Source organism: Rutilus rutilus (genome assembly GCF_951802725.1).
Source record: "Rutilus rutilus genome assembly, chromosome: 23".
NCBI classification, from domain to species: domain Eukaryota; kingdom Metazoa; phylum Chordata; class Actinopteri; order Cypriniformes; family Leuciscidae; genus Rutilus; species Rutilus rutilus.
The window spans coordinates 17,595,397-17,621,779 of record NC_140233.1 but is presented as its reverse complement, the minus strand read 5'-3'; the positions used below and the strand labels follow the sequence as shown (position 1 = coordinate 17,621,779).

The following is a 26,383-nucleotide window of genomic DNA, read 5'->3' as shown; positions in this document are numbered from 1 at the left end:
GAGTCAGAATTCACCTTAATTTACCCGACACTTCCAAAAGGAGAATGACGGCCGGTTAAAGCAACAGATGAGATGGATCCGCAGAGTTTGTCAACTACTAAATCTGCCCTCTAGACCGTTATCTACCATTTTAAGTGTTATGTGCATGTGTTTTGATATGATCGACACGCAATCTCACCGTTATATCCGTTAAACTTACAGCCGTTGTGCTTTAGGAAGGAAGCAGGAGAGGAAAAGGGTCTGACTGCGCACTAAAAACACACACTCATCGGGAAGTTTACTTAAAAGGGCTAGACTGTTTTGCAACGTACTTGATAGCCACATAAACGCTCGTATTTTAAACATAATCTATTATATTTATTGATATTAATCAGAGATAACGGTGCATTAGACTATGTAAAGTCCCGATTGGTTTATTATTAAGGTTTGTTTTTCGTGCGAAGGATTGTTTTTCTGATCGATAATAATCGATCACATACCCCCGACGTGATCGATCATGGCCACAGATGCAATAGCGGCTGAAGAAGTCTCAAACCAGAGAGACTCGAGTGATATGAACGCTAACAAAAGTAATCCCGAATCTGACACACCCAACTGGACATCTGAGACGCAAGAAAACAGAAATATAAGTAGCCCAATATCATTATCATCACCATCGGTTTATTCTGGGGAAGAACTACCTGAGGACTCCATACCAGGGAATTCACTGGCGAATGGAAACAGTGGGATACGAGCGGGAGATCCACCGCAGGAAGCAGCGAGTCCAGACAATAGACAAAAACAAGGCGTGAGGACTTCAACTCCTGTGCACACACTCTCTTCACCAGCTGAACACAATGGAAGGTATTTTTTAAAGTCCCCGTGAAATCATATTTGACAATCCTTCTATTTTTTTTTTATGGAATATATAAGTGTTTATTATAAATCATGATCTTTCATCAAAATAACACCCCCTCCCTCTTGTAATGACATCTCTTCTCTGATGATGACGTGTTTACTGGCGTGAGGGCGGGATAGCCCGTCACTCACATGAGATCGACCAATAGCAATCCACAAACAGCCAATCAATTCCCTATGAACAAAATCAAGTCCCGCCCTACATTTTATTCTTGTTTGAGAAGTTACATATGGATACACATCACAATGGTGAAAGAAAAGACTATAACAATTTACTTTTCATGCCGAATTTAACATTCTCTGTGTCTCAAAACAAATGCTGTCTAGGTAGGCAGGACACTGGCTGCGTCCGAAATCGCATTCTTCCCTACTAAATAGTAGGCGAAAAACAGTATGTGATGAGAGTAGCAGAGCCGGACAGTAACAGAGTACATTTACTTGAGTACAGTACTTAAGTACAATTTTGAGGGATCTGTACTTTACTCGAGTATCATTTTTGGGGAGTACTCATGACTTTACTCAAGTACATTTGAGAGGCAAATATTGTACTCTTTACTCCGCTACATTTCTATCCATAACAGTGATTAAAAAAGGAAAAAAGAAAAATCTCGGAAACCCTCAATTTGTTGTTTCCCTCTCAAACGTGATTGGATTGTGCAGGCGCCACTGATTGGGACAGCCTATCAGCAATCACCTTCAGCTTTCTGCCAAAGTCAACTCCATGGTCAGATTTAGATAAGAGACGAAACCATGGACGAAACAATGGATGAAGACGCAGCAGGCCCATCCCGGGAATGTGCCAACCCGTGGCCCCACCTAGCCAGACTATTTCAATTTTCTGAACAAGTTAATGATAGTTTTCGCTTCAAGTGTTTGCTGTGTTTACCGATGTAAGCACTGTGGCAGTAGTAATGCAATATTTAGAAAATGTACTCTTGTACTCTTGATACTCAAGTACTTTTAAAAACAAGTACTTCAGTACTTTTACTTAAGTAGACATCTGACTGTAGTACTTTTACTTATACTTGAGTAAAATTTAGCAAGGGGTATCTGTACTTTTACTCAAGTAATGAAGCTGTGTACTCTGTCCGCCTCTGGAGAGTAGTATGAATTCACAGTACCCAGCAAACATTTGGACGTAATGACCGTTGAAAAGACGTCCGTCCGACACGTCCCGTCATGGTTGAAAAATAGTTCCAAAATGAAAGTTGAACGGACGTCATCTGACCGTAAATTCCACGTCTCTTCAGCGCGTCCCTGGACGTCTAAATGCGTCGTCATCTGTGTGTTTAAATGTGTTGCTGCATAATTTAAGTGTATATATAAGCCTGCATATAAAATAATCACACACCTATTGTGTAACATCGTGAAAGGCAATCAAGTCTTGAGGTTTACACACATCTTGACAAAGGTTCTAAAAAGGTCCAAAATTGGTCCAGTCGGACCTGAACGTCAATAAAACGTTTTAATCACGTGTACATCACAAACAAGAACACATTATTTGTGGACATAAGCAAAAAAGAAGCATGTTCTGATTTAGCACAACATTTTATTGATCTTGAACAGCCAAAATTTCTCTTTATTTTTTTCAATGTTTAACATTTGTTAACCAAACTAAAATACCAATTACAAAATACTGAATTATTATATAGAGGGATAGTTCACCCAAAAATGACAATTCTGTCATTTACTCACCCTCATGTTCCAAACCTGTATGAGTTTCTTTCTTCTGCTGAACACAAAAGAAGATACTTTGAAGAATGTTGGTAACCAAGCAAATAGAGCAGCCATTGACTACCATTATTGGAGAAGAAATGATTATGGTAGTTAATGGGAAGCGACATCTGCTTGGTTACAAACATTCTTCCAAACATCTTTGTGTTTAGCATAACATAGAAAGGTATACAGGTTTGAAACATGAGGTTGAGTAAATGATGACAATTTTCATTTTTGGGTGAACTATCCCTTAAACACATTGTTTGGCTAATTTTTTGTATCCACCACCCCCAGCTCTTCCTGGAGCGTGTTTCAGGTGTTCTGCCATTGCTGCAGCAATTTCAGAGTCTGTAGCATTTGGGCTCCACCTCTTCACAGCATCTAAGGGAAGAGAATATTGGTATACAGAGGACATGTTTAATAATTCTAAAATTACAAAATATTTTTAAAGCAGTTACTGAAAACATGTATGTTCAAATCCAGCTAAACATTTCATTCTATTTCAGATAATTTACTTTCTGAAAGAAACGGCTACGTTAATAAGTTACAGTAATAACTTTGACTGTATCATTAAACATACTTTATACTATGGTATACCGTTGTATAAGTTCAAAGTAACTTTTAGCCTACTAGCTAATTTTAGCCAAACTCAGTAAATTTCAGTTGACAATGTGGGCATCATTTCTTTCGGTTCATTCATGTCAAACAAGTAAAACTCAAGCACGTTAATCTAATAATACAAAATGTACTTACCCAACAGTAGATTTGTAATAATATCGATACAACTCCCTCCTCAATTCCTCCTCTCCTCGTGGTTGTTCAATGTTCCGGAGTCTATGGGGAGAACGCGTTAACATCTCGCGAGATAGAGTATCCTATCGCGGGATCTTTTGTTACTACATCTTGGCAGCACAGTTTTGGCAATTACATCCAACTCAGACATAAATGGTGACCGGATATATTTCTGTTTTACATGTATATGCATACATTCCATAAAAAAATAACAACGAAAACATCAGGTACAACAGATTGAAATAATGACTAAAATGCAGTGGCTTTGCAATCACTTAACCACACTGGGCACTTTGTGATTATAATTTATTTAAACAAGATAAAGTAAATATATTTACTTTGTATACAAATTGCTTGACTAGACGTTTAAAGGACGTCAGTGGACGTCTTCACAACCTCTTAAAAACTACTTGGGCAATTAAATTAATTATTGCAGTATTAACCATGCAAGGATACACGTCACCACGTAGGCTCACTATTGGCTGACGCTGGTCATGTGTGTGATGCGTGTGACGAACAACACAGACGCGCTGCGCTAAAACACTACGTGAACTAACTCGAGGCCCAGATAGAAGGAAATGAATAGTGGAATAAAGTCGTTATTTTTGTTGTTTTTTTGCGCACAAAAAGTATTCTCGTCGCTTGATATACTTAAGATTGAGCCACTGTAGTCACTTGGACTATATTAACGATCTCTTTAATAACTTTTCTGGGCCAGCAAGTTTCGGTCACCTAGAAGTCTATGGAGGAGTGATCAGCTCTCAGATTTCATCAAAAATATCTTAATTTGTGTTCCGAAGATGAACGAAGGTCTTACGGGGTTGGAACAACATGAGGGTGAGTAATTACTGACAGAATTTTCATTTTTGGGTGAACTAACCCTTTAAGGTAACAGAGATTGTTTTGGCTTTATAGCAGCTCTAGAATAAAGTTATTGTCCAACTAAAGTTAGTTTTGATTGACTCACTAACGTCGCAACGATCATTAGTTATTAACTTAGGGGCCGCTAACACGACACCGTTTTAACAGAAAACTCTTAAGTTCCTTCTGCGCAAACTTAAAAAACACGAACCAGTGAGAACGCCGATGACGTGCACATGCACATTACGAGTTCAGTCTATAGGTATGCGCGTTTGAACGTGTATATAATTTTACTAACTACTTTATTCAAAATAAGTACCTAATCATGTACCTAGTACCTAGTTCATGAATACGGTACACTTTGGTCTCCTATGACTTTTTTTTTTTAGTCATCAAAAAACAAATTCAATGGTTTTGTTGAGAGAAGTAGTTTGATAAAATGAACTGTTATTTACCATGAAATTAACATGGAAGGAAAATTTGCTAGTTTATAAACACATCAAATGTCTGAATCTCCCCTTAAATTGTGAGATTTGGCCCGTCCTAGTTCAAAGTTTTTGCCCTTCCCAACTGTATCAATTAAATCATACTTCATCATTTTGAAATAATCTGTTATTCAGTTCATTATAGTATTTTTTGTATTTTATTTTTTAATGACTAAAAATGATGCATTTAGTTAGTGCTGATTGTGAACTCCACCCTGTTACTGTATAATTTACTCTTATTAAAAAGTAACGTTGCTTAAAACTTCTCCACACCAGAAGTTAGCCTATGTCATTTGGATGATATCTACAGGATTACGGGAGTAAGTGATCTCAAAATTTTAGATCAGAATCAGATCATTAAAGGTGATTAAACAAAACACATTCACTTACGCATATTTAAAAAGCTGAAAATCAGATAGTTCATGATATAGTTTGTGAATATTTTGAATAAAAAAGAAAAGCTAAAGCGGTAGATCTGTCATACAGCCAGGGTTCCCACGGGTCCTTGAAATCCTTGAAAGTTTGTGAATCTGAAAAAAAAATTCAAGGCCCTGGAAAGTTTTTGAAAATAAACATACATAGATACAGGTCCTAGAAAGTGCTTATTTATTTTTTCTGGAAAATTTTTTCCATATTACTCCCTCCGGTCCGCTAATGTGTTATGTCGCCAACATTTTGTGGCCTATGCATACTAGCTTGCTTGATTTATGTTAGTTACGCGCATTTACGCATTACGTTAAAGGGATAGTTCACCCAAAAATGAAAATTCTGTCATCATTTACTCACCCTCAAGTTGTTCCAAACCTGTATGAGTTTCTTTGTTCTGCTGAACACAAAGGAAGATATTTGGAAGAGCGTTTGTAATCAACAGATCTCGGTCCCCATTGACTTCCATAGTAGGAAAAAAATATACTATGGTAGTCAATGGGGACCGAGATCTGTTTGGTTACAAACATTGTAACCAAACAGGTTACAAGTGTTTCCCGCGTGAGGTACTTTGTGTTGTACGTTGCCATGACGTTCACGTGCGCACAAAACCACTACGATGGAACCTCAACGTTTGTTGTTGGACACAATAAATGTGTCCCCACATTAAGTCCTTGAATTTGAGGCTATTGGACCTGGAAAGTCCTTGAAAGGTCCTTGAATTTAAAGTTAACCAAGGTGTGGGAACCCTGTACAGTGCTATTGTGACTGCAGTGTGTCACGTGACACGCCATGGAAATAATAAGGTGACACATTCTAAAATAACGGTCAAGCTGGGTGCTCAGCTAGAATATTTTAAGCTTGTGTGCGAAAGTGTTAAAAAACATTTTCATCAATTAAAATAAAGCTGAAATATTCTAAAAATAAGTAGGCTATTAGATGGAAAAACGTACAAAATTAGAAATGTTGTCTTGCAACTAACTGAAATAAGTTGAAGTTGAAGTACTAAAATTACTTAAACAAACGGAAATACAAATCAATTAAAACTAAATGTAAAAATCAAATCAAATTCAACATATAAATAAATGCGAAATAATTCTACAGTAACACTACTACAATAAACATTTGCTCCCAAACTACACAAAACATTTTTAAGCCTTTTTCTCAGATTTACACATTTCAATTAATAGTAAAATTCCATCAAATTGAACTGAACAATTGTTTAGTTATTCAATTAAAATATGTAAGGATTATTCAATCCAATGTGATGGAATTTTACTATTAATTGAAATGCGTAAATCTGAGAAAAAAAAAAGGTTGTGTAGCTACTCTCGGTTATTTGCAAACCCGTTACCAAATCTGAACTAGTTTTTATTTTATTTTATTTTGTCACCCCCCCCCCCCCCCCCCCCCCATGATTATTGTTAGAACATTGCAGAATCCCCCATTATCAGATTTTTTTAACTATTTAGACCAAATTGTGGTAACAGGGTTTAAACCATGGTGCTGATGATCAGCATTTTCTGAAGGAGTTTCAGACTTTATTTTGCACCCTGTTCGTGCCTTTTCTTTCTGTGCTGTTATTGTCACTTAAAGAGTGGTTACATGCAAAAGGAACGCCTGCAGGTTATTTCCTCCTAACAAACTCTAGGTGTGTGTATTCAGTCATGTTCTTTGTGCCAAGTGTGTACATAGTTTTAGTAATTAATTCTCTGTGTGCCACTAGCATTAATCATACTCTAATCTGTGTTTCTACTTGACAGGTTTGATTTAAAGGAATAGTTCCCCCACAAATGAAAGTTTGCTGATAATTTACTTACCCTCTGGCCATCCAAGATGTAGGTGTCTTTTCTTCTTCAGTAGAACAGCAAAAAAGACTTTTAGCGGAAATGGTGATATGTATAATGCAAGTCAATGGCTGCCGTCACTTTGAGAGTAAAAAAAACTAAACGGATAAAGGCAAAACAAAATTAATACCCATTGCTCCTGAAGATACATTGAGGTCTTATGAAGCAAAACGATCGGTCTGTGCAAGAAACTGAACATTACAACATTATTACCTGTAATAAAGACTGTTGTGAACACGCTATGGACCGTTTGCAAAGGCTGTGGATTACAGGTAATAATGTTGTAAAAAAAAATCTGTTTCTGGTTAAAATCTGGACCGGTTAAAAATTGATCGGAGAAAACCAAAGAAAACCAAAGAATACACCACAATCCCAAACGGAGTTACTGAAGGAAAATGAAATTGAGCGGAAGTACGTAGGAGGGCGGAGCCAGGCTAATATTGCGCTAATAGAGGTCAATATTGCAATTGCGATATCAACTTGCTTGGTTCTCAAGGAAAATAAATCTGCCTAAAGAAAAAAGGTTTTCTCTGTTCCCTTTGTTCTTTGATTAACTTATAATAACCGACCGATATAATTAGTGGCTACTGTGTACTGTCCCTTTAAGACCAGTCGCTCCTGTCAGAGATGCGGATCTCACACGCGCCTCATTCTCTCACGAGTCACAACTCTTCACGTTCATCATAAGACTACTCTTATGTTATGAAGATACTCGACAAAAAGACATTTTGGAAGAATTGTGTGTGTTATTGTTCGTTCAAGCTCGAAAGTTCGCGTGCTGTTTTGTGCGCACGCACGATATTAGCGCGAGTCTTTCTGTGTGTCACAGTCAGGACATTCACAAGCAGTGCGTTCATTTTGGCATACATGTGTGTTGTTCGTTCTACCGCGAAAGAACTTGATACTGGCGCGCGTCTATCTGTGGGTCGTGTGTGTGTGTGTGTGTGTGTGTGTGTGTGTGTCAGGAGGACATTCACTGACAGCGTTCTTTTTTGTCTTATCGCGCATGAATGGTTTAAAAGCATGAATAAGAGCGGGATCATGTAACACTAGCCAAAGGATGCCAAAAATTAACAGATGCTGCGTTAATTGCGTTAACAGCGCTAATTTGTTTATTTAATATAAAATCGCAGCATTTTGCGTCATATAATCGCGTAGGCTTGACGTCGCGATTGCGATAAGATTAATCGTGCAGCACTAGTAGGGATGCACCGATATGAAAATTTTGACTGATACCGATAATTCTTTATATTTACAGATAAACGATATATTGGCCGATAAATCTAAATCCAAATTTTTATAGAATTTTTGAGAGCCTGATTACAAAAAAGTCTCACCAATAAAATCCACGTCCCAAGCACTCAATTATAATGTTCTCATTCTAATTTTATGTAGCCTATATGACAGTCTTGCTCTGCACATGTTGCTTGCACTTTACCATATGTTCCTTTTTTGAAGTGATTCCAATCATATTTCAAGCAATTCAAAAACATCATGGCGAACAGTGCGCATCTGAAGGAAATAATCCATTATTTATCGGCTTTATTATATCGGCCAGATTTTCTTAACGGACCGATAAAAACAACATTAAAAATGAACATAGGTGTATCGGCTGATACCGATATGGTGGCCGATATATCGTGCATCCCTAATATAAAGTTACAAAATGTTAAACATAAACTAGTGCTAAGAACCAGAATCTGCTCTACCTAAATTTACGGTTAGGAGCTGCTGTATGACATTAAACAGAAAAGAAGATATTTAAAAAAAAAATCACAATGTAGTTTTCGTCAATGCAGTGAAAGTCAGTGGAGTCCAAAGTTGTTTTGGACCCCTTTGAAAAACATATTTTTGTGTGTTCCTATTTATGTCGTACTAGTTTTAGCAAAGTGACATGAGAAAGCATGCGGCGTTGTGTCCCATTCGAACAGTGTGAACTGTTGCAGACCTCTTCTAGGAAGGGTGGCATAAAGAGCAGCAGACATTCCCCCTGGAGGAGTATGACGGACACCACATGGATGGCATGGCAATTAGCTCCCGTCCACAGTTAACCAGTGTCCACGTCTCCCCCTCACATCTGAGCGCCAGCTTCTCTTTCAAATGATTAAACAGCTGGTGGATGAATGACTCCTTTGCTGTGCCTCATTCATTAAAATCGGAAAACATAACAGCCTGGACTCACAAAACACACATACACACACACACACACACACACATATACATTGTGTTTTCATGTTTTATAGGGTCTTTCCATAGACATAATGATTTTATACTGTACAAACTGTGTATTCTATCCTCTAAACCTTGAGTTTTTTTTTTTAAACATCACTTGGGATGATTTATAAGCTGTTTTCTTCAGTGGGACCAAAACATTTACCCACAAGGATTTTGGATATTGCCATCTTTGTGGGGACATTTTGTCTCCATAATTTAGGGTTTGCCAGGACCACACACACACACACACACACACACACACACACACACACACAAACAAATAAATAGCAGGCCAAAGTTGATGGAAAGAGATATCTTAGGTTTTTATATACATGGAACTTATATTTGATTGAACATGACTCAGGACGTTTGACTATGTTCACAGTAGTATACTTGTAAACTGCTGTTTTTGCAGTATGTAGTCTAAATATTGAGTAGTGTGAATATTTTCTGAATGCATGGAATATCTTGTTCAATGTATGCATTCGCCAAAATATGCAGTATGCAAAGAGTGCACTATATAGAATACTATATCCCACAATGCAATGCACTCAATCTTGTCTCTGTTTCCTGTGTAACAAATGAACTGGAAGCAACACAAGCAGACATTTTGAATGTCTTATCCTTACCTCTTCATTGTTTAATCTGACTATTATACATTTAAAAAAAGAATAATAACTGACATTTTTAGAATTATGGTAACACTTTATAATAAAGTTCTCTAAGTAAAATTTATTTTATGTTAGCTATTGTGTTAACTAATGAACAACATTTAAATGTTAAAAAATCATACATTTTTTATATTTAAAGTAAAATTATAAACAAACATGATTATTTTTTTTATTATCAAACCTAGATTTCTAAATGAAGAGTTCTATATATTGTTTTAAATTCATTTCAGTTTTTTTCTAGATCAAGTTAAAATGTTGCCTTGGCTTCTAGCTGAAATTTTTGCATATTTTATTTTAATTCAGTTAACGTTTATTTTATTTCAAGTAACAAATGTTTTTTTATGCTTTATTTTATTTCAAGTAACAAAAATGTTTTTTTATGCTTTTAGTTTAAGTTTCAGCCTGAACACATCTCATGAGAATGAATTTGTTTTTCTGTGGTTTTTGCTCTTCTGTTACAGTCTAAATCATAAATGTATTCAAACATTGGATCTAGTGTTTGTTAATTAGATATAAAAAAATCAACCCTTGAGGAGCGTCCTGTCCTACCAATGATCTCGCTGTGAAATGACTTTAGTTCTAGTAAATAGGGCATCTGAACCTGCTCTGTTTCCAAGAAATTAGAGGGGGTTTGTTCTTTACATCAACACATTGAACTTTGAACACTATCCAAGAATTTCAGGCTTTTTCAAAGTCACCACCCAAATCTTTCCCCAAAGAAGGTGAAACTCTTTCGCCTACTTCCATTTGTAAAAGAGCTTATCTCGTAACAGAATTTGCTGTGTGTGAAGTCCTCAATAGTTTACATACCTTTGGATTTGAGATTAACGCACCAAAGAAGCCCATATGGATTTTTTTTATGCCGTAAGCTGCGATACACTGCGTCTTAGTGTGCAGTGGTCTTATTAGGCCTTTTCAACCATTTCTCGGTTACTACAGCAGTTTGAGCTCTGTGATGAATGACTCTCAGCCAATATCGGATTTTGACTTCTGGACTCTTTCAACTCGAATGTATTGGGTTTTTTAGTGAGTGAATAACAGAATGAATTACAGTTGTTTTAAAGTCAAAGCAGTTGGCTAATGGATTCATTTTTTTATTATCATTGCCTTTAGTTTTGAGCACCAGGAGTCAGTGGCGACCACAGAGGCTCGGCTGAGAATGGAAGGTGTGGAGCTAAAGGAGGAGTGGCAAGATGAGGATTTCCCCAGGTATGCTGTTACTTATGTGTGTGTATGTTATGTTTGTTTTTTTAATGATGTAGGCTATATATTGCAAGATACATTACCATTCAAAAGTTTAGGGTCAGTAAAAGTTTTGATTGAAATTATTACTTTTATTCAGCAAGGACACATTCAATTGTTCAAAAGTGACAGTATAAAGACTAAAGACTTTCACATTGATACAAATATCTACTTTTTTTTTAAATCAAAGAATCCTGAAAACCCGTAAATTAGTTTCCACAGAAATATTAAGCAGCACAACTGTTTTCAACATTGGTAATAAAATTAAGAAATGTTTTTTGAGCACAAACTCAGTATATTAGAATGTTTTCTTAAGAATCAAGTGACACTGAAGACTGAGTAAAAATGCGGAAAATTTAACTTTCCCATCACAGGAATAAATTAAATTTTAAAATGTATTCAAATAGTTATTAAAAAAAAAACTCTTGTCTTGTGGTAATTAATCTTGCTTGTGCTGGAAATTCAACCCAAAACTTATTATAATGCATAACTAACAACCAGACTATTATTATTATTGTTATATAATGTTGTATAATATATTATATTCATCATTATATTATAAATAAAATTATAAAAAAAGAAAAAAAAAGTACAGATTATACCATTTACATATGAAAGATACTTCATCTAAATTGATTTCCTTTTTTTATTTGAACTGCACTCTAAATAAATGTATTTTTTATGATGTTTAATTCATAGCTGGATTCATAGTTTAATTCAAACTACAATATTAAGATTATTCATAACAAGTGAATAAGTCTGGCATTACAGCAAAAATAAAGACTCAAAACAGTTATACCTTTTAAATCTAATAGGATGAGCCATATTCAAAGTAGCTTTAAAATAGCTAACTTATACACATATGTAATGTGACCAAATATAAATGCAAAAAAAAAAATTATACTAGCCATTAAAAGGCCCCCTGAAATCAAAATGTATGTTTTTTAGCTCGTAGTATGAATATGTTAGCCTTAAGGTTATGAATAAGCTGCTGTGTTACAATACAATGACAAAATTCGCATTTAGGAGATATAAGCATTCAAAACGTAAAGTCTCTCACTTCCACTAAAATGGATCACGGATTTGTATGACGTCACCGCGGGCTTCAGCTTCTCATCACATCTTCTGTCCAATAAAATGCTCTAGAATCTGAAGCGCCCCGCCCCCTATGCTAGCTTCCATGGTGCTGTCAAGTACGACTTGTAGTCTGTGAGGTAAACTAAACGCTATTGGCTATTTGAAAAGGTGGAGGAGCCATTCAATATGTCCCGACTAGCTTCCTGTTTCAGTGGAAATTACGTCAATGCATCATACAAAGCACTTCAGTGGACCTTTAATGTTTGTTAGTTTATTATTTATTTTTTTATAATATAGTAGAATTTCAACCAGTGTTCAACAATTTAAAAAAACCTGATTAATCACACATTTTTTGATAATTTATCATGATTAATCGCACCTAATATTAACATTTTTATTCGATTTTTATGTTGTAATAATTTCACATTAAATTCGTTTTTTTTACTACTATGATTTTTCTCAGTCGCTGGGGATGAAATGAGTTTATTAGGCTGCGGTCACTTTAAGACCTGACGCACATCTCCCAACTTTTTACATTAATTTAAGTCTTTTTAACTCATTTAGGACTGTGCTTGTGTGCTTTTTTTTTTTTTTTTGTCCATTCAAGCTCGAAGGAGAACTCAATGTGGCGCTGGCGCACTGTCTGAGAAGCAGCTTTCTGTACGTGTGTGTCGAATGTTTGTGTTCACATAGAGCGTTCACACAACGTGTCTTTTATGAGTTGTCTTTTGCGTCTTATAGCGCTTGAACGGTCTAAAAGCATTTGAATGAATGACGGCTTGATCATATAATGTAACATTCATTGCGTTAAATATTTTTAACACGTTGAACAGAAAATAATTAATTGTCAATTTGGACAGCACTGATATATACACAGTCATACTGCCAAAGCCTATAGTAACATCTAAATTATATTACAATAAATTTGAGTGTGTTTTTTATTTGGGTTTCCAGGCCACTCCCAGAGGAGGAAGATATTCAGCTTGATGAGGAGCTTTTCACTGGGTCTTCTGGTGAAGGGGCACCTGGTAAGCCGTAATGATATATTCCCAATATATGTTATATGTAAAGACAATTATTCATTTGTTACTATAGTCAGGAAACATTGTGATAGCTTTTGTTCTTTTGACTTAAATTGCAGCTCCACAGTCTTACGGACTAAACAGTGCAAAGAAATCTAAAAAGAAACTTTTGGCTCCGGACATCAGCCTAAACCTAGACCACAGTGAAGGCTCGGTCCTGTCTGATGAGCTGGATGAGAGTACAGAACTGGACCTGGATGATATAGACACTCCTTCAGATAACAGCAACGAGTTTGAGTGGGAAGGTAAGATGGTGGTTAAACCTGTAAATGTTAACAGTTTAACATAAGGGGTCATGAACTGAGAATTCAAATTTTCCTTGATCTTATGACAGTTAAGAGTTTGTTATACTATAAAAATATAGTTTCAGCTCATGTTAAATGTATAGTTTGAGTTCAAAACTCAAAACTTCCTTGTTATTCCAAAAACGGCTTTAATTGAAACCAAGGCCACTGGAGCGTTAATGAATAGTGACATGAGAACGAGATAAGATCGACACAGGATCAATACCATTACCTTACAAAGGATCCTAATGCTAGGTGTTTTTTTTTTTTTTTTTTTTTTACAATGTGAATGTCTCAGCGGTGCATTATTTGTTTGTATTCGGTACATTTCACTGTGAATTATTAGGTCAATTTCGGCGCAGGTTTTGCAAACAGACTTTTATGATATGGGTCGGCCAGCAATGCCACAAACATGTAAGTAATCATGTTCTAATAGCTGATCAGTGCTTTCTGATGTATAATTATTCAAGTTCAGACAGATTATCTCTCAAAATCGTTCAATACTGTTTATGCATCAGTAAATCAAGCCCGTGACTAAACGATCAACTTCACGTTGTTTCTCTTAGTTGGATGAAAATAGTCTTATTTAAACTGTGATTAAACTACATACAGAAAGCGATCAAAGAACGCTCCCTTTCCAATCGCCCAAGCTGTCAATAGTATCTGGACACTCCCGTTATGTAATCAATGACGCTGTTACACTGCACAACGAAGCTCTTACTGTATTAACATCGTGTTTGCATTGTTATTTGGTGAAAGCATTTGTAAGAGTGCAGAAATTGTGTTGCAATGATGAGATCTCTTCATTCACGCGATCAACTCAATGCTCATCACTGCAACCTTTCATGTGATGGGAACACATCTAACTTTTCACGATTCGTTAATCTCGATAGCTGTAATAGTAAAACCGTAGTAAAAGATTTTGATAGGGTTAGCTATTTCATATGCAAAGATGTCAGCCAATCACAGCAGTGGGCGTGTACACTGAAGTCTCACACAGACCCTTCAAACAGAGCGTTCAAATCAGAGGGCTAAAATTCAGGCTTGGAAAAATGCCTTTTGTTTCTAAATTATGACAATTTTTGATGTAAAAATCATACTAACATTATAAAATAATTAAATAATCCAGTTCATGATCCCTTTAACATAATCCCTAACAGCGACTAATCTAATTAATTAGTCATTTTGCAGCCATTCAAGCTCATGTCTTTCTGATCCTGTAGAAATGTTTCTTACTAACAGTACAGAGATCTTTTCATGGACCAGCTTTTGTGCAATAACTCTTAGTTAAACAGTGTTATGTGTTCTTGTTTTGTTTTTCTGTCCCGCTGCTCTCTTCTCTCTTTCCTGGAAGGATTGTTTCTTCCCATTCGTTTGCGACAGGCCACAGGCCTGCGGTTTGTGGTAAGGTTACCTGACTGGATGTTTACTCCCCGATCAAGTCCTACAGCATTGATTTCTTTTTCTTTATGAGATATCACCCTTTTAGTATGGTTTTGAATGACACTGCAAATCAGAGGTTATCCATTGTTTTTGTTTGAACATTTTGATGGTTGGATTTTGATTTGTGCATGGTTTTTCCCTCCAATCTCATCAAATCTGATTTTGTTAATCAGCCTCATTTTGGTGTCCTGATCATTTTTGTTAAATCACTGCAGATTTCCCTCCTGAAAAAATATGTACTTTTAGCATACTTTTAAAAAGTGTACTTATTTCGAAAATAATTAAAGTTTTTAAAGAATATACTTTAGTGCAAACTGATTGTAATGTTTTTAGACACTTAAAGGAAATGAAACCCAAAAATGAAAATTCTGTCATCGTTGACTCTCCCTCAAGTTGTTCCAAACCTGTATGAGTTTCTTTGTTCTGCTGAACACAAAGGAAGATATTTGGAAGAATGTTTGTAACCAAACAGATCTCGGTCCCCATTGACTACCATAGTATATTTTTTTCCTACTATGGAAGTCAATGGGGACCGAGATCTGTTTGATTACAAACATTCTTCCAAATATCTTCCTTTGTGTTCAGCAGAACAAAGAAACTCATACAGGTTTGGAACATCTTGAGGGTGAGTAAATGATGACAGAATTTTCATTTTTGGGTGAACTATCCCTTTAATTGCATGTTATTTACAATTGAATTAAAATGTATTCTAGTTTAAATTTGTGTTAAATGCAATTTTTGACACTTAGATAAAATGTGAACACACTACCGTTAAAATTATAATCAGGTTCTTTACACGTGGTTTAGTAAATTCTGAGCAATTTATGCAATTTCGGAGCGGCTAGCAATAGCAAGCTAGCTTTGAAAGCATTAGATCCCACCCTCCCTTCAGAGCGTCTCCAAAGCCACGCCTCCTTCAAAACACATGAACGCACACAGCAGAGTCTGCAAAGCTTCATGAAAGACGGCATTAAATTACCTCATGTCTCAAAGCACATAATGATAATAATAAACATAAACAACTTACAGAGCTCTAGTTGTATCACCTGACTGCTGCAGATTCATTTCAGGATTGATAGTCTTGACATGGAAATGCATACATCCAAGTCTGAGGACGTGAACAGCTCCTAGTGGAACGTCACGGGTTGACCTCTCGTAATTACGGTTACAACATGGCGTGAACGCAGCATAAGCTCGTTGTTTTGGTTCAGGGGGAACTGTAAAAGGTGGCTGTTTGTGGTGCTTGTGAGTGACGTCTGTCTACAACTCTACATAGCTTCATTGAACGCACTGATGACATATGATGTCTGCGTGAGCAGGTGTGCGGAGGTATGGAAATACATATGTTGACAGGCAGGTAGGACATCGGTCGGACCGAATGCAATGATTGGACAAAATTTTTTTGGACTTCCACAGAACGATATATGTAGGCTCTACATGTTTTAATATTTAGACCACTTCTATTATTGATTACTATCAGGATGTGAGGAAACCCTCTGTTCCAAACCCTAGCTAGCTGCCTTGCTGTCTAAATAGGCAGCTCCCTTCTAAGGCAATGTACCAATCAAAATTAAAGTGACTGATTTGAAAAGCTCAAATAAGTTATGCTTACAGTTGATTCCTGTAGTCTTATATTAGCTTGTTGCCAAGCTAATCACTGCATACTTTTACTTGCTTAGGCCCATCGCTCCTCCTGGAGCATAGGCCATCGATAACAATTCTCCAGCGGGCACGGTCTTGGGCTGTCTTTTCTTTTTGAGTCCAGGTGATACCGCTCATCTTCAGCTCTGTCCCAGTGTCTCGCCTCCAGCTGTTGTTGGCCCGTCCCCTCTTTCGTCTTCCTTGAGAGTTCCAAGTGAGGGACTGGCGTGTCACATTACTCGTTGTTTTACGTTATGTGTGTCCAATCCCAGCCCCACTTTCTCCTCCCTATCTGCTGGGTGATGGCTTCTTGATTGGCTCTTTGCCAGAGCTCCTCATTGTTGGTACGGTCAGGCCACCAGATCTTGAATATGCGCCTTAGGCATCCATTGGTGAAAGTCTGGATCTTCTGAAGTCATTCTCCATGTCTCCGACCCATATAGGAGAACAGACTTCACGTTGGAGTTGAAAATTCTAATTTTGGTTGCTTCACCTATCTCTTTGGAGGCCTAGATGTTTTTGAGCGTGATGAACCGCCCTTGCTTTGCCCACCCTGGCAACCACATCGCATCACTGCCACCCTGTTTCTGTCATGCTTGAATAAAATATATATGTGTATTCTCTTGAATCTACCATCTTTGGACATTTCCATGGAGTGTCTTGAAATGTATTCTGGATTATTCCTCTTTGAAGAAAGATATGTTATGTGACGATGCTACCTGACCCCGGATTTCCACCAACTCCGGAACGGCGGCGGAGTCAATAGGTTTCCATTAAAGTCTATTTTTGCCGGATGCCGGAGAGCTCCGCAACAATTCAGCACAGGGCAGATTGTGCGGGACAGGAAGTCGAGCACAGAAACAAAATAAAACATCCAGATAATTATCAAAATAAAATACACTGTGCTCACGGCGGATCATATTTCCCTGCACTACACCTTGAAAACGTCATAATGGGCGGAGACAGGCCTGAAGGGCTACTCCTCTGGATGGAAACAAACTGTTGCTGGTTTTGTGGTTCTGTTTATAGAAACTACATCCTGTTATATCGCGCGATCATACGTGAATTCGCGAGATCTCGTGGGTCCTCCTGACTTCAGCTGTCAGTCATGGCCGCAGCCGTTCCGCAACAAATCCAGACCTGGTGGGTACTGAAGGACGGCGGAGCACGGAGCCGTTACGCAGTTGGTGGAAATCCGGGGTGAGATTTTTGGCCAACGTTCGTACTACAGACTTGCTGCGATTTAAGAATATCAGAGACATGAACATGCATAAAAGAGTTTATTTTTATCATAGTTATGTTTATTGTTTAATACTCATTCATTTGCCTTTGTTTTCTGGCACACAGAAGTTTTTTCAACCTTGTTTTGTGCTCCTAGGAAGTTTAAATGGAAGCCTGTTTCCACCACTGAATAAATAAAAAAATAACGTGAATTGCGACTTCTCACAACGACTGAATTTTCTTTTTATATATATATATAAAACTTTATAACTCGCGATTGTGAGTTAAAATCTCACAGTTCTAAGAAAAGAAGTCTGAATTGCGATTAAGTATCTCACAAATGTATCTCTCAAAAAAGAAATGTCAGAATTTTCATATATATATATATATATATATATATATATATATATATATATATATATATATATATATGAAAATTCTGACTTATTTCTTTTTTGAGAGATACATTTGTGAGATACTTAATCGCAATTCAGACTTCTTTACGTAGAATTGTGAGATTTTATAGTTATAAAGTCTGAATTGCGAGGTATAAAAAAAAAAAAGTCAAAATTGAGAGATAACAAGAGGGTAAATTTTACTTTCTTTTTCTTTTTCATTTTTTTTTTTTTCATTTGAACTGTAAGTCGGTAAAGCATCATTTCCAATCACATAAATGCACTCATACAGTCACTGAACTGAACCCTGAAAGAAAACGGCACACATACAAGTATTAAATAGATAACATCCCATTATTTCCCTTGTCAGATGATCTTCCAAAACCCAAAAACACAGACCTGCTGCGTAAAGGAGTGGAGTCGGTGCAGGAGTACACCAACACAGAGGAACGGGAGGAGGGACGTCGCTGGAGAGTTTTCCGCTTTGGAGAGCAGGAGCACAAAGTGGACATGAAGGCCATTGAGCCCTACAAGAGGGTTATCAGCCATGGAGGTCAGTGACCACATATTTCCATGCCAGTGTGTCCTGTGCGTGATTCATACAAGCGTGGTTTCTTTTTGCACCATTCAGGAAGTGAATTCCATGTAATTCAAACCTGTCATTATGAGATACAGAATACATTCAGAGCATTCTCATGGCATGTAGCTGCATTCTCACTTTTCCTGATAACCTTTTCAGTCAGAAGAGCCTGTTACTGTCTGTCACGTCCTCCTTTTTGCAAGCCTCCAGCTGTTGCTTTCATTCTAAATGCCTCTTTTGCATGTGGTTATTTAATGAACAATTACACAGACTCTACATTGTGCTGTTGATTTAGATAGATTGGATTAGTCAAGTTGTTTAATAGCTGTAAAAGTGCGAACTAGTGTTCAAACGTTTGCCAGTGGCCACTTTCAAACATGTTCCCCTTTTTCACAGGTTACTATGGCGATGGATTGAATGCCATCATCGTGTTTGCTGTTTGCTTTATGCCTGAGAGCAATCAACCAAACTACAGATACATCATGGACAATCTTTTCAAGTAAGTTCTAGATGTTGTTTCTAGTGGTTCCACATGACTTATTCTTGTCAAGAACCCTTCAAAATAGTAAGAGAAAACTGACATTTAAAACGTCTAGTATGCCCAACCTAGTCACTTTGTAAACAAATTGATTCCCCTTTGGACTGATAAGATTATAGTACAGTGTTAATCTCATCTGATTTTTTCTTTTATTTATTTTTTTATCAATGTTATCAACTATTTTCCAAAGAAAATATCGCAATTCTTGGGTTACGGTCACAGCATACATACTTTTTGCAATTAAATACAGCCTTTTCCATTTGCAGTATTGTCTTTTTTCCCCAACAATATGCATCATAATTTTGTCTCCATAGTCCATACTTGTGCCACCTGAGGCTCTTTTTTTTGTTTTGGAGACCAATGATTTAAGCCTTTCTTTTGAACTACTTAACATGTCTAGACGTATTTGAAGGTGCAGTCACATTTACCACTGTTTGGCATTTCAATAGGATTCCACGCAATTGAGAAGTTGGTGTGAGGGTGAAATGTTTACTCTTTATATTTTAATGTTTTACAAGTGGGTTATGTGGATTTGGCTTCTTGACCAACAGAAAGTTGCTTTGTTTAAAAGTGACTTCCAAACCATTGATTAATTCAATAGACAATGTACCTTTTTTGTCCTTAAAAATTTGCTGAATTTTCACTAATGTGACCGCACCTTTAGTCTCGTGAATAACTGTTTCTTAGACACACTGAAAGTGTTGTAGACAAGTCCTCACCAGATGCCTCAAACCTCAGGTAGTTTTGCAAATAACGTTTTGTGTATCATTCAGGTATGTCATAGGAACTCTAGAACTGCTTGTAGCTGAGAACTATATGATTGTATACCTGAACGGAGCCACCTCGCGCCGAAAGATGCCCAGTGTGGGCTGGCTCAGGAAGTGCTATCAGCAAATAGATCGAAGGTGAGTGGCTCTTTGACAGTATTTACTAACAGACTTTAATTTCATTTTAGTCATTTAAAGGGATAGTTCACCCAAAAATGAACTTTCTACCTTTATCCTCACTCTCATTTTGTTTCAAACATGGATCACCCTTTAAAGGGATACTCCACTTTTTTTGGAAATAGCCTCATTTTACAACTCCCCCAGAGTTAAACAATTGAGTTTTACCGTTTTCGAATCCATTCAGCCGAACTCCGGGTCTGGCGGTACCACTTTTAGCATAGCTTAGCATAGATCATTGAATCGGACAGGACCATAAGCATCTCTCTCAAAAAAATGACCAAAGAGTTTCGTTCCTATTTAAAACTTGACTCTTCTGTAGTTACATCGTGTACTAAGACCGACGTAAAATGAAAAGTTGCTATTTTCTAGGCTGATGTGGCTAGGAACTAAACTCTCATTCCTGCGTAATAATCAAGAAACTTTGCTGCCGTACCATGAGTCCAGCTGGCGTAATGATATGACGCAGCGCCTGAAAATAGTCCCCAGCTCAGTAACTTCCAACGTGACCGGGACTAAGTTTGTCTAACCTATTAGACCTATTTTCAGGCGCTGCGTCATATCATTACGCCTGCTGGACTCATGGTTTATTACGCAGGAATGAGAGTATAGTCCCTAGCCATATCAGCCTAGAAAATCGCAACTTTTCTTTTTCCGTCGGTCTTAGTACACGATGTAACTACAGAAGAGTCAAGTTTTAAATAGGAAAAATATCAAAACTCTTTGGTCATTTTTTTGAGAGAGATGCTAATGGTCTTGTCCGATTCAATGATCTATGCTAAGCTATGCTAAAAGTGGTACTGCCAGACCCGGAGATCGGCTGAATGGATTCGAAAACGGTAAAACTCAACTGTTTAACTTCTGGGGGAGTTGTAAAATGAGCCTATTTCCAAAAAAAGTGAAGTATCCCTTTAAACCTGTTCAGCTGTAAAATAATGTCAGTAATGTGTAAAAACATTTTAATAATAATGATCATTTGAATAATATAAAAATATTATGTTAAGAACAGCATTTTATTGAAGTAGAATCTTTTGTAACATTATAAATGTCTTTACTGTAACTTTTGATCGATTTAATTCATCCTTGATGAATAAAAGGATTGATTTCTTTTATTTCATTCACCCCAAAAAATGTAAAATTAATTCTTACTGACACCAAACTTTTGAACGGTAGTCACTGTTTAATGTTACAAAAGCTTTATTTCAGATAAATGCTGTTCTTTTGAACTTTCTATTCATCAAATAATCCTGAAATAAAAATGTAAATAACTGTTTTCAACATTGATGATAATGAGAAATGTTTCTTGAGCATCAAATCATCATATTAGAATGATTTCTGAAGAATGTAATGCAATGTAAGAAGTAATGATGCTGAAAAATTGCTTTGATCACAGGAGTAAATTACACTTTACTATATATTCATAGAAAATAGTAAATATTCTGAATTAAACCATTTTTAATAATATTTTACAATATTACTGTTTTTTTTGTTTTTTTTTTATCAAATAAATGCAGCCTTGGTGAGAAGAAACTTCTTTTAAAAACATAAAAAATCTTGTACATATGTATGTATGTATGTATGTATGTATGTATGTATGTATGTATGTGAACATTTTCTCAAACTTTTAATATATACAATCTCTGAACCCTGAAAACAAAATAATAATCTATGTTTCGCACAACATTGTTCTGTTAAAGGTTAAGGAAGAATTTAAAGTCTTTGATAATCGTGCACCCGTCCTGGTTTATTCGCACCCTCTTGGCCCTCACGAAACCTTTTATAAGGTCAGTCCTTTTCTAGTTATCTTCAGATATGTTTGAATATGAATTGATTTTCTGCAATGACCTGATATCTTAACGCTGCCTTATTTTACTGCAAAATGTCCAATTACAGCTCAAAATTTAGCCAGAAAATCAAGTATGTGTTCAGCCTGACAGACCTGGCTGAGCTTGTTCCGATGGAGTATGTTTCCATACCAGACTGTATTAAAGAGTAAGTATCCCTCTAGAATGCTCCTTCTGCCTGTTAGAGCACTACTTCCTGTTTTTTTATAGGAAAAATCTGTTTCTACTGTACATGCATTTCACTGGACAATGCTAAATACCTAAATTACCTTCCATACTGTTTTCTTCTCTCAGCAGTATTCCAGCTTTGTAATTATTTGATTGAAAGTCTGATCTGCTGCTAAGTACTAGCTGCTGTTGGCTGTGGTATCTTCAGAAACTCTCTATGCCCTAACCCCTTCTCCCTGCCTTTCTTCTAAGGTTTGACGAAGAAAAAAATAGGAAAAAACATAAAAGGTATCTGTATTTTCATTCCAGAGATCCCTGCCAGATCTCTGTAGACTTCATCTGAATTGCACGAAACTAACAATTAAGCGTTTGGCTTTATTAAGTGTCCACCTATACTTGGTCATTGGCCCAAAAGTTGCTTTTTGAGTTTCTTTTCATCCTTGATTGTCATAAAGATGCTAAATTTCTTCTGTGTGCCATCTAACTATAATTATTTTGATTATAATGCAGCTGTTTTGCACTTTTTAATTTTACATTGAGCACAATTTGTCACATTTCCTAAGCAAAAAGGTTTGACTTGCATGATAAAATCCAGTGAGGCAAGCAATATTTCCTGTAGTTTTTGTCCTATCGCTGTTACAGTTTCAGATTCCTTGCTGTGTTCACCATAAAAAAACAAACATCTGAGGCAGTTAATTTCTTTATAAGGTTATTGATTTATTAGAATATTTTTATTTATTTATTTTATTTTGGTTGACTCAGTTGTATACTAAAAACAACCACTTTTTTTATGCATATACTATACACTCACCGGCCACTTTATTAGGTACACCTGTTCAGCTGCTTGTCAACACTGATATCTAATCAGCCAATCACATGGCAGCAACTCAAAGCATTATGGCATAAAGACATGGGGCACGTTCAAGTTCAAAACGGTGCGCAACGTTTTGCTACGGTTTCCGGGTTGAACGTCATGTTTCCTGGAAACGGCGTGCACCGGTGTGCAACGGGGTTTGAGATATGTTTTCTCTTGTTTGGTGGGTGTGTCAGAACTGCAGTCCAATCAGCAGCAACATGTATATAAAGCACGCCGTATTAAAGTGAACTCGCACAATGGGTTCAAGGAAAGTAATTTACAAATGTGTTCGATGCAGCTCGGTATACGCAACAACTGAGGATATTAGAAGACACGTTTGTCGTAAGTTTTATTGTAAAAATATAGGATATCAACATAATGATGTAGTTGTTTATATTTTTAGCTTCATTGCAAGTGTATGACATTTGGTATAGAAATAAACAATGGTAATTAAGTGCTTTTCCTAAAAATGAGAAAGAAAATACAGGGTATTAAAACAGTATGAACTACAAATAAAGTCAGTATGTGAGGCTAAATAGGTGTGTTTTAGTCTGAATAAGGTAAGATGTGTGCTTCCATTTCAGTTTCAGCAATCCCTTCACTCGATTGGGATGTTCTCTTTTGTTCTGGGCGGCAAGTGCAGTAACTGTAACATCGGGCATATTTTGTAGTATTAAACACATATTTATACCGACTTCATCAGGCTCTGAAAATTCTTCACAAAGAACACAAAGAATGGCCTTCTCAGCTGCCATAGTTGCAACTCTTGCGTCATCAGAACAGTGTGTTCAACGCATCACTGTTTCACCGTTGTGCAACGTTTTGTCGGGGCTGAACGCAGCCATGGTCAAGACGATCTGCAGATGTTCAAACGGAGCGTCAGAATGAGGAAGAAAGATGACTTGCATGACTTTAAACGTGGTTGAACTGGTTGGTGCCAGACGGGCCGGTTTGAGTATTTCAGAAACTGGTGAGCTACTGGAATTTTCACACACAACCATCTCTAGGGTTTAGATTGGTCTGAAAAGAGAAAATATCCAGTGAGTGGCAGGTCACCTTGTTGAATCTATGTTATGAAGAATTAAGGCAGATCTGAATGCAAATGGGGTTCAACCCAGAACTAGCAAGGTGTACCTAATAAAGTGGCCATATATAAATAAATATAATAATAATAATAAAGTGGGGTGTGGGGGACAGAAGTGTTGTTTAGATGGAACATCTGAGTCAAACACCAAATCTGAGTCATCCAATTACTGCTATTAATTCCATTCAGGTCTTTGGCCAAATGCACTAATGCTTGTGTTTGCAATGAACGTCTCACAGATTTAGATTCTGACGTTCTGTCCTCTCAGTTCTGCCACTGTTAGTATGGTATGTATGACCATGCCAGTAAATGAAATTTTATGGTGAAGGATTTGAACAGTTAAATCACGGGTGGTTTACTTTTTTTTTTTTTTCAAATGCATGCCTGGCTGATGGACATTCTCACTGCTCACTGCATGTCCCACTGTACACGTCGCAGGCTCGCAGGATGCAATGTGTAAAACTCAAAGTAGGGACAATACAGAGAGTTAAGAGTCAGAGTGCACTTACAGACATTGTTTTCCATGTCATATCATGCTAAAAACACTCAGAACTTCTTAGCAGCCTTATGGCAACACCTTGAAAACCACCCACACCAGTTTAACATGCTTACAAGCTTCATACATTTTTTGTTTTGTTTTTTTTGTTTGTACAATGAACAGTGCAGAATCAACTGACTCAAGTTGCACATGAATTGATTTAAATGCTTTTTTTTTGCTTCTATAACTGTTTTTAACCTCAATCGAAAAGTTGTCTTTGTGATTAAACTAAACCTTTGAGTGTAAAGTCATGAGACCATCTTTTTGTTCTCTCTGTCTTGAATTATGTGGAGGAAAAAAATCAAAAGCTGTTCTTTTCTAATCAAATTAAAGTGTTGGTATAGTTATTATTCTTATCCCTTATACTGTTATCATTTTTCTTTTTCTTTGTAGGATTGACAAGGACATGCATGGAAAAGTGGAGATAGCAACTGCTGCAGTGCCAGAGTGAGTTAGAAGAAGAGTTGAAGAAGCTGGAAGAATAAGAGAATGTATTGGGTTTCTTTTAACTGGAGAACGCAAGATTTTGATGTCAGAAAAGTGCCTTTTAAAGGAATATTTCAACCCAAAATGAAAATTGTCCTTATTTACTCAGCCTCATGACTTTTTTCCCCCCTGTGGTACACAAAAGTAGACATTTAGCAGAATGTCCAAGCTGCTCTTTTCGATAGCCGTGGTCCCCATTCACTTTCATTGAATGGAATAGATCAACTTGTACATTCTGCTAAATATCTCCTTTTGTCTTCCACACAAGAGTCATATTTAGATATTGCAGAGGTTTGGAACAACATGAGGGTGAGTAAATTATGTCAGATTTGTATTTTATTTTCGAGTGATCTATCCCTTTAAAGCTTTGACTGCCTGTTACTTTGTTACCTTTTTTCTCCCTGTTGCATTTGTGTGCCAAACACCTGTAAGATGATATCTGGTTTCTGTGCGTTAAACATTTTAGTAACCTTTTATGTATCATTTCAATAAGTAGATACTGTCAACATGTTCTAGTTCCTATATCTTGCCCTTAGTTAAGGCACTCTGTTTTTGAACTAGTCGATGCATGTTCTTCATTACATTTAAATGTCTATATTTATATCAAAAGGCGATAAAGGAGAAAGATTAATATATTTTTATGACTGAAATGGGTTTTTTAGGGCCACAATCTGGCATTGTCTGTCATCTGCTCACTGAACATCTCATAGTTATACCACATATTGTTTACTGCTTTGTCTTGTTTGATTTGAGAACGTGGAGAAATGTGGAAAGGAGACAGTAAGGAAACAATCAAAAATGAATTGAACCAGTAACATTTTTCCAATTCACCTTTATTAATGGTTTGGGAGGGTGGGGTACTTGTATGTTATGTTTTTGCAAGTAAACTTCCACTCAAAAATCACATTGTCATCGTGAATACTATACAATGCAATATTTTTTCAGTATTGTGTCAGCATTTCCCTTACAGAGAACAGGACATGAAGTGGTTTTTTTGTGTGTTTTTTTTTACTTTACTGCTATTATGAGCTCCTTTAGAACAAAAAAGAAA

The 26,383-nt window shown here is 36.6% G+C and overlaps 1 protein-coding gene across 3 annotated transcripts; it reads left to right on the top strand.

The window, feature by feature from the left end:
• bnip2 (BCL2 interacting protein 2) lies at positions 1-26,370 on the top strand. Of its 3 annotated transcripts, XM_084397292.1 has the most exons (12): positions 1-843; positions 11,023-11,118; positions 13,183-13,256; positions 13,370-13,555; positions 18,665-18,847; positions 19,271-19,373; positions 20,186-20,317; positions 22,054-22,140; positions 22,250-22,348; positions 22,621-22,656; positions 24,548-24,595; positions 25,240-26,228. In XM_084397292.1, exons 1-11 carry the CDS (start codon positions 497-499, stop codon positions 24,558-24,560), a joined length of 1,356 nt encoding a protein of 451 aa, XP_084253418.1. In that variant the 5' UTR covers positions 1-496; the 3' UTR covers positions 24,561-24,595; positions 25,240-26,228. The 3 variants fall into 3 exon arrangements, with proteins under 3 accessions (XP_084253418.1, XP_084253416.1, XP_084253417.1); XM_084397290.1 differs by lacking the exon at positions 24,548-24,595 and having other exon boundaries at positions 25,240-26,370; XM_084397291.1 differs by lacking the exons at positions 22,621-22,656; positions 24,548-24,595 and having other exon boundaries at positions 25,240-26,315.
• The last annotated feature ends 13 nt before the right edge of the window (positions 26,371-26,383 follow it).

Excerpts from the sequence above, each read along its gene's own strand:
- bnip2 (XM_084397290.1), top strand. The coding sequence starts at position 497 with ATGGCCACAGATGCAATAGCGGCTGAAGAAGTCTCAAACCAGAGAGAC. Across the intron at positions 22,141-22,249 it reads CTCACGAAACCTTTTATAAG|CTCAAAATTTAGCCAGAAAA; the intron begins GTCAGTCCTTTT and ends GTCCAATTACAG. Across the intron at positions 22,349-22,620 it reads ATACCAGACTGTATTAAAGA|GTTTGACGAAGAAAAAAATA; the intron begins GTAAGTATCCCT and ends CTTTCTTCTAAG.